The sequence below is a fragment of the Crinia signifera genome, unplaced genomic scaffold (genome assembly GCF_055691185.1).
Source record: "Crinia signifera unplaced genomic scaffold, ASM5569118v1 HAP2_SCAFFOLD_301, whole genome shotgun sequence".
NCBI lineage: Eukaryota > Metazoa > Chordata > Amphibia > Anura > Myobatrachidae > Crinia > Crinia signifera.
Genome location: NW_028142194.1, coordinates 53,540 through 62,627, shown reverse-complemented (window position 1 = coordinate 62,627; position 9,088 = coordinate 53,540). Strand labels below are relative to the sequence as shown.

At 46.1% G+C, this 9,088-nt stretch overlaps 1 protein-coding gene across 1 annotated transcript; it reads right to left on the bottom strand.

Annotated features, from left to right (window-relative positions):
- Positions 1-3,200: 3,200 nt before the first annotated feature.
- LOC146055083 (3-hydroxyacyl-CoA dehydrogenase type-2-like) lies at positions 3,201-8,638 on the bottom strand. Its single transcript, XM_083168188.1, has 4 exons — positions 8,438-8,638; positions 7,728-7,856; positions 5,350-5,458; positions 3,201-3,759 (listed from the first exon to the last, which is right to left on the bottom strand). The coding sequence occupies exons 2-4, from the start codon at positions 7,806-7,808 to the stop codon at positions 3,569-3,571; spliced, it is 381 nt and encodes a 126-aa protein (XP_083024314.1). The 5' UTR covers positions 7,809-7,856; positions 8,438-8,638; the 3' UTR covers positions 3,201-3,568.
- Positions 8,639-9,088: the final 450 nt, after the last annotated feature.

The following is a 9,088-nucleotide window of genomic DNA, read 5'->3' as shown; positions in this document are numbered from 1 at the left end:
GATCGCATGCGATAAATCTCATGCAAAAGGACCGCAATGGCAGGCAAAAGGACCGCACTGCATGAGACAGAGACAGCTTACACAGAGCTGGCCATGCTCCTGTAGTGACGGTATCCTTGTAAGGCCGTGCCCCCTGTGACATAGGGCACACCCCTTTTTCAGCCATGCGAGCATCCAGACTTCTAAAATCAAAATGTTGGGAGGTATGCTTTCACTATAAATTTTTCTTAATAAAAAAAAAGGGCTTTCTTGAAAATATTTTTCTACTTTATAAACTACACAGCCTATAATAAAAACAGTATATTCTTGAATTATATATTTTCTTGTTCTAATGCTACCTTAGTGAATTTGGCCCAATTTTGATTACAAAGCATTGCTAGGCATTAGCGGCACCTAGTGGTCACCTGCAGACTTGTTTCTACACTAAAGGGAAAGCCTTGTTCTTATTCCTTACTAGTGAGCCGCCCTTCTGCTTTGCACAGGTACATTATTTCTAGTGATGTTTTTACATAAAACTTATAATATATTTCTTTAATCGACCGCATTTGTAATTTTTCCTCTGGACATGAATACAAAAAGATATATATATATATTTTTTTATGTAACACGCGAAAGGGCCACAAGAAGTTGTCCTGGGAAGAACATTCCCCACTTAGATCAACTCTAGCTACATTAGGTGTTTGATCTTGTGCTTTATTTATGGACATGGCAAAGCAAACTTATCGGGAACTGGACTTGTTTAAAATGAAACGGTAAATTTGAGGGAATCATTGGTATTCTGGGTATTCAAACATTTCTCCAGTTCCATACTCAGTTAGATTACCCTCAATGAGATTTTTCATATGCAATTGTGTCCCATTGCATGCCCCCCTCTCCCAATCACACAGACCCTGCCCCAGCCAGGGCCGTTTCTAGACAATTTAGCTCCCAGGGCAAAGAAATAAAAATGCGCCCCCCCCCCCCCCCCCAACACATAACATGGTATAGAAGAAATTGCGCGCGCCAAAGGCGCGCGCCGAAATAGGGGGTGTGGTTTATTTTAAAGGGGACGTGGCTTAATATAAGGGCGTGGTCTATCAGGAAACAATTACCTTACATCTCACTTTTGCAACCTGCACGTCTAGACATTGTCCTCCCGCACTTAAGTTGGCGGGCTGAAGGCCACACAGTGACATAAAAATATAAAGGCCCACACAGTTACCTAGTACGCCTCACAGATCAAGGCCAAACAATGACTGGCTACTTAATTCATTATACACTTTTTACCCGTGATGCCAATTACACATTACGCCGCACACTGTGATGACAATGACATATTACGCCGCACACCATGATGACAATTACACATTATGTCGCACACTGTGATGACAATCACACATTACGCCGCACACTGTGATGACAATTACACATTACGCACACTGTGATGACAATTACACATTACGCACACTGTGATGACAATTACATATTATGCCGCACACCATGATGGCAATTACACAATACTCCCCACAACGTAATGCCTATTACACATTATGCCCCACACGCCGCTGCCATACAACTGATGCTGTTTACTAATATGCCCCCACAGTGGCAGATATGCCCCCACAGTGCCATACATATATGCCCCCACAGTGACAGCTATGCCCCCACAGTGCCATACATATATGCCCCCACAGTGCCACATATATATGCCCCCACATTGCCACATATATATGCCCCCACAATGCCATACATATATGCCCCCACAGTGCCAAATATGTCCCCACAGTGCCACATATATGCCCCCACAGTGCCACATATATATGCCCCCACAGTGGCAGATATGCCCCCTCAGTGCCACACATATATGCCCCTACAGTGCCATACATATATGCCCCCACAGTGACAGCTATGCCCGCACAGTGCCACACATATATGCCCCCACAATGCCAAATATGCCCCCACAGTGACAGCTATGCCCCCACAGTGACAGCTATGCCCCCACAATGCCACACATATATGCCCCCACAGTGCCAAATATGCCCGAACAGTGCCACATATATGCCCCCACAGTGCCACACATATGCCCCCACAGTGCTACACATATGCCCACACAGTGCCATATATGCCACCACAGTGCCACACATATGCCCCCCTCAGTGCAAGACCTATATGCCCCCACAGTGCTAGAATATTATATCCCAGCAGCAGCACAACTCACCATTGCTGCTGCTGGGGAAAGCAGAGTCCGGGTCTCCTGCTGCTGCTGTTGCTGCTTCATCAGTTCCCAGGGGAGGGGAGGGGATCAGGGGAGCGCATTCTAGCGCATCTCTCCTTCCCCTTCACTATGCCAATCATAACTCGCGGGCTGGCTCCTGATTGGCTGCCGGCCCGCGAGATGATTCGCTAACAGCCCAGTGACACAGACAGGGGAAGGCAGAGACGCGCTATGCGCTCCTCTCCTCCCCTTTCAAATCATCTGTTGCTGGTGTGGCCGCGGCGTACGTACGCCGGGGAGAGGCGGAGGAAGGGGGGGGCAGCGGCGTGGGGGAGCTGCCGGGCGCCCCGGCTATCCAACAGTGTCGGAAGCCGGGGAGAGGCGGAGTAAGGTGGGGGCAGCGGCGTGGGGGGAGCTGCCGGGCGCCCCGGCTATTCAACAGAGGCGGACAAGCCGTGCTGCGCCCCGGGCTGCTGCACGGCTTGTCCGCCTCTAGAAACGGCCCTGGCCCCAGCCACCACACTCTCTGCCCCCCGCTCCCCATCACACACTCCCTGCTACCCATTAAACACCCCCTACCTCACTCTACACCCCCTTCTCCCCATCACACACCCCGTTTGCAATATTAACATGGCTGTGGAATCATGTTACCATGGGCTAAGTGGGCAGTATGGATGGGTGTAATGGTTAGCATTACTGCCTCACAGCACTGAGGTCATGGGTTCAATTCCCACCATGGCTCTAACTGTGCAGTGTTTGTATATTCTCCCCATACCTGTGTGGGTTTCCTCTGGGTACTCCGGTTTCCTACCACAATCCCTTAACCCTAGAACATCTGTATGTGTGCGTACATGTGGTAGGGAATATAGATGGTAAGCTCCACTGGGGCAAGGACTGATGTGATTGTTCAAATATTCTCTGTAAAAGCGCTGCCGAATATGTGTGCGCTATATAAGAAACTGTAAATAAAATTGTTAAAAAGAAAAAAAATGCATTTGTTATCCGATGTATTTCCATAGTTTATTTGTTTCCATTGGTGTTATGTATCACATGACGTTCCTTATGCATTTCCACCCACACCAAATGAACACTTGTTATGTTCAATGAGAAGAACAAAATGAATCAAAGAGCAGAAGCATCCGATAATCAGAAAACTAATTTTATCCTACAAACCGCATAAACAGAATTAGGTCAAAATCACAGTTCCAGAAAATCTTGCTGGCCTTCCACGTCTTCTAGAATAATCTAGTGATAGATTTCTGGGTACATTCCTGGCATCAATGCCACCATAGCCTTACAACTCCATGTGTAACCCAGTAGCGATGCTTTAAGACGTGGACGGAAGGTTTGGTGGTTCCCCGTAAGATTCTAACTTTAAGGCTGCATACGAAGGGCACCGTCCAGACGAATGACTTCTGCATTCAACATGGGGTTTTCTACAATGGTTTGTACCAGGTGGGCATACTCTTCAGGGTGTCCCAGTCGGCTGGGGAAAGGTACTTGCTTGGCCAGGAATTCTCTTGCCTTCTCAGGGAGCCCAAGGAGGAGAGGGGTTGCGAACAAGCCTGGAAAGACAGAATATTCGGTGACATTTTACAGTGTTCCGGAGCACAGAAAAAATCTTACACAAGAAAAAAAAAAATGTTTTCCAATGTTGGTCCCCAAGGCTCACTAGCGGTCTAGGTTTTTGCAATATTCATACTTGAGAACAGATTTTAAATAAAAAAAATTGAAGGTACTAAATAAGCCAACGGTGTTCAAGCAAAGTGCATACACACCAAGCGATTTCCCCCTGCCCAGTGATTTCTCCAGGGCGTGGACAGCTTTCCATAGTAGGAAGCTATGGAAAGCGGTCCACCCGGTCTCATCTGCTGGTAATACCAGCAGATGAGTGCCGGCAGCTGGCGATGATGCCAGAGCGCGCATCACCACTCTCCCGTACACACTAGGCCGCTTTGGAGGGGAAAGCGGCTGGTACAACAAACTGAGCTGCTTTAAACTCAAAATCACCCAGTGTGTATGGGGCTTTAGCGGGGGGACCAGACTCCATAACGCCTCACTGGGAACATTACAAGAAAAAAGGGTCATTATTAATAATTTAAACCTTTCCTAGAGTAAGAATAGCACAACAAGTCACTCATATCTAGTCTTGACTAAGGAGGAACAATTTTACAAGTGTACAACAGGGAGACAGCACACGGCACCAAGGTAAACTTACAATGCTGCTCGCAGTGAAAACTCAGTCACGGAGACAGCGGGGAGTGTCTGCAAAAACAAGGCGGTCTTATATGCATAAAAAAAACGGCACCATCACAACTCCCATGTGTATTCTTGAACAGCCATGAAGGCACAATGGGACCACTCGCACTCAGTTGCCGAGCATGTTGTGATGGCTTTGATGGACGTTTGTTCGCTTGTAGGCGGCTGCCTCACAGTTTGCTGCTGCTTTGTTAGCACTGCAAACGCATCTGAATCAGGCTTCCTCAGCTGTAACAGTCTCACAGAGAGCATCAGTCACAGACACAACATAGGCAGCCATTTTGTGTGGTAATGCATTCTATTTCACAAAAACTCTAATCAGAATTTATAGTTTGTAGTGAATTTCCTGGCTGCAATTGCATAAAGAGTTGCTTAAGAAATAAAATGGCTGCTGACTTTATGTAAACTACTTATATCTATATAATTGGGACCCTCTTTCTTTACTACAGGTGTCCCATATGAATAAGTTGAGGGGGGGGGGGGGGGGAGAGTCACAAGGATGCCTGGCAAACGTAACTTTATTGCCAGCAATAAATGACCTCACTGAAGAATCCCCCAACTACTATCCATGTAGGGCTGGTCATAGATGTATGACTAGGCATCATTCCCAAGAACATTAGTGCTGGACACAAAATGGCTGCCTTCACTATGTGTAGGCATCAGGTAGTATAAACAAATGTTTCCCTAGTGCAAGGATGGGGAACCTTTGGCTCCCAGTTGTTGCTGAAGTAAACATCCCAGCATGCTCTGCTACAGTTTTGCTTTTTGACAATGCTAAATAGTTGCACGGCATGCTTGTATGTGTAGTTCAACAACAGTTGAAGGCCAAAGGTTCCCCTTCCCTGCCCTAGCAGGTCACATTTATGCAAGTAAAACAGATATAAAAAGGAAAGTACCAGGAGCGATGGTCACGACTCTGATGCCAAGTGGAGCCAGATCTCGAGCGATAGGGAGCGTCATTCCTACAATTCCCCCTTTGGAGGCAGAGTAGGCCGCCTGTCCAACCTGCAACAGTACACAATGTGACCAATACAGCAAAGCTCATGTGACACATTACAAATAACCAGAAGTAGGCAATTTCATATACATATAAAATAAACCATGCTGGGAAATCACACTACGCCAGAGAGGAGCACGGTGCCGTTGGACCTCAGGATCTCCACCTGCTTCCTTGTGCAATCACCAGTTACACATTTATCTTACATGTCCTTAGCTAAACACAAGAATTAGAGGGGGAGAGGGACAGATTACTGTGCTACCCAGAACTTAACAATTGTGTAGGAACAAAAACAGCAGCATGGACGATGTAATGGTTAGTATTACTGCCTCACAGCACTGGGGGTTGGTTCCCACGTTACATCTGCCCCACCTACAGCAGCATGGTTTTGTCCATTTGAGAAAAAAAAAAAAGTGCTTTGTTTGCTAAAGAGTCCAAAGGAGAAAACACAATACACACAGGGCCCAATTCCAGCTTGAATACATGGTCAATGTCCACAAGACTGAGCAATTAATGGTAGACTGTACATGCACCGCGGTAGAGTTGCGATGCCGCTCTCGATGAGAATTTCAGCGCAGTTATTGACAGGAAGGTATTGTTTAAGGTAGGAAACAGGGAATGTCGGCAAGCAGAAAGACGGGTCAATCCAGTTTCCATAATCAGATGAGATCATGTACATAGAGAAACACGCCTCCAGTGTCTCTATTGGCGCGTCCACTCTTCATGATCAGACACTCATTTCGGAAGTCTATGGGCCTGATTCAAAGTTGATCGCTGTTGTGCGAATTTGCAATCCGTTTGATCATGGAATGATATTCATGTGCACAAATCGTAGTGCGCATGCGCGAGCCCAAATAGCAAACTGGATTGACAGGAAGCTGGCGTTTGGGGGGTGGTAACCAAACTTTTTTTTTTAACTGAGTGTCCAAAAAGAAAAATGCAGGCCTGCCCAGGCGTTTTAAGGGAGGATGTGTGACGCCAGTGCGTGCTTCGGTCAGCCTGTCGCAGAGTGCAACGCCAGTGCGTGCTTCGGTCAGCCTGTCGCAGAACTGTAGAAGGGTCAGACTTACTCACATGTACACAGACTGGAACTCACAGATTTGCGCAGGTTTTCTGTCTGTCTCGGCGGCGGCTATCTAGTTGCAGTCATCTGCAACTTTGCAGATGAGCAACCAGGTCTGAATTAGGCCCTATGCTTTTGCGCCAAGGCTGAGTATATGTATGCAGTTGCCATGGCGCTGGTGGATGTGATGTGAGCGTTTGTCTCACTTCACTTGACATGATTAGCAAGTCCAAAGTCCACAAAAAATAAATACATTTGCAGCTGTGTACGCATGTGCACACAAATCACTATCACAATCTGCACAAGGAATAGTTTGCAGATGTAAAGGTTAAAGAGTCCGCATCTGTGTACGGGATACAGCCTCTAGGTTGGCACTATAAAGGTCAACATACATTAGGTCAACCACTAACGGTTGACAGGTCTTAGGTCTACACAAGCATTAGGTCGACAATGGGAGAGTCGACATGCGTTTTTCACATGGTTTTTATTTTTAGCCGACCTGACCATCCACTAGGGCGTGGAAGGAGAATACGATAGGATCCGAAGCACAGCGAGCCATGCGAAGGGACGCGGTACACTGATATGGGGTTCATGTCGACTTACAGCGAAATTCGGAACAAAACAAAAACGTGAAAAACTCATGTCGACTTAATGTATCAGTTGTATTGACTTTCCAACCCACGTCTACCTATTTCATGTGTTGCTCTTAAGTGGTCAAAACCTAAATATATGTCGACCCTATGACCCATACCCCTATGTACACAACCGAAAGCGATTACAAGCAACTGGAATCATAAGCATCGGTATCTCTCCTGATTTAAGGATGAATGGGCATCACTGGTTGGTAGTGAGGTGTCTGCACATAGTATAAGTGTCCCGTGACCATGTATACAAAGCTGCAGCCTGTTTAGAGGTTTCAGGAGGATCTCCCACATGAAGGAATGGGTTGGGGCAGATGCAAAGGAATGTAATGATGCCGCTGTCACAAGCTGAAGGCTGCAGAGATGTCATGGTCGCTGAATGCAGGGGGATAGTCGCATGGATTTCTTCTAGCTGGAAGTGCCACCGCTCTAGGTCAACTCAGAGACAGACCCTCCATTTACTGTAGGAGGAATGTATCCAAAACACAAATACATATAGATGACACAATACATCTTTCTCATACTCAAAAATTTTAGGTCATTACATAAAAAAAAATTAAAAAAAAGCCTGACCTGTCCATCAAAGGCAGCGATGCTGGCAGTATTAATGATGACTCCTTTCTGTCCATCAACATCTGGCTCATTCTTCACCATCTCTGCTGTCGCTAGACGAATAACATTAAAAGTTCCGGCAATGTTCACCTAAGAATAGCAAATAACATAAAACAACAACTTTTATCGGGTCCGGTATGATATGCCGGCGGTCGGAATACCGACGCCGGAATCCCGAGCGCCGCAATGCCAACAAGGGGGGGCTGTGGAACGACCCCCCTTGCGGGCACACCGTAGCACGGGCACACTATTTTATTCTCCCTCTATGGTTGTCGTGGACAAAGTGCCGGCATTTCGGCGGTCGGGATTCTGGCGTCGATATTTAGACCGCCGGCATATTGACCGCATCCCTTTTTATCTTACCACCAAAAACCAGTACTAATGTAATTTAATCGCTAAATTATCCAAGTTGATGTTTGATGCTGCAGCGTAAATTGGCCTTGATGCAGACTGTATTCATTCCCAGGGGGACCTTGCGCATGTTACCGCATACCATGTGCAGTGGTCCGATAATCGGCCGCCCTGCGATCGGGTCTGAATCAGGCCCATTATTTGTTCACACTCAAAATGATTGAAAACTGTAGAAATTCTTCCAAAATACAGGTTTTAATACAATAGCTTATACAAACAGAGAAAATAGAAAATATAGTTCTAATATCGTTTAAACCTACATTTATGACCCTCTGGAAATCTTCCAAGCTGTGCGGCCTCTGTTTGCTTTTGTTGTAGGTTTTTATAGCTACGGCAATCCCAGCGCAGTTCACCACAATATTCACTCCTCCAAACTTGGAACGGGCCACCTCCAACGCATTTGTCACATCGGACTCTGAGGTCACCTACATTCAATTACCGGCAGAAAGCAAATCACACAACAGATTAATATTGACGCAAAAAAATAAAAAATATTAAAAATATTTATGTATAAAAAGAGGTTGCATGTTTTTATTTAAAAGTGGAAGCAGGCAAACTTTTTTTTGTTGAAGTCAAACATGGTCTTTTAAAAGATTTAATATGGCCACCAGCTTCACAAGTACACCTTAGGTGAGACATATTTATATTACAGATGAGCAGGTTTGGTTTCCTGGAACCAAACCCACCCGAACTCAGGACTTCCGGAGCAGATCCGAGTGCAGGCACGTTGTCCTTCCAGACTCGGAATTGGGAATGAAACAAAACATCATCTTAGTGGAGTCAGATCTCAGAGTTTGGGTCTATAAAGTTGTCTTCTGACTGATCCAGTCAATGTCTGCTATGTGAGACAATGGCCGTCTTAGGCAACCAGTGGCCCGTTAAAATGGGAACGGCTGCTGATTGGATGTGAC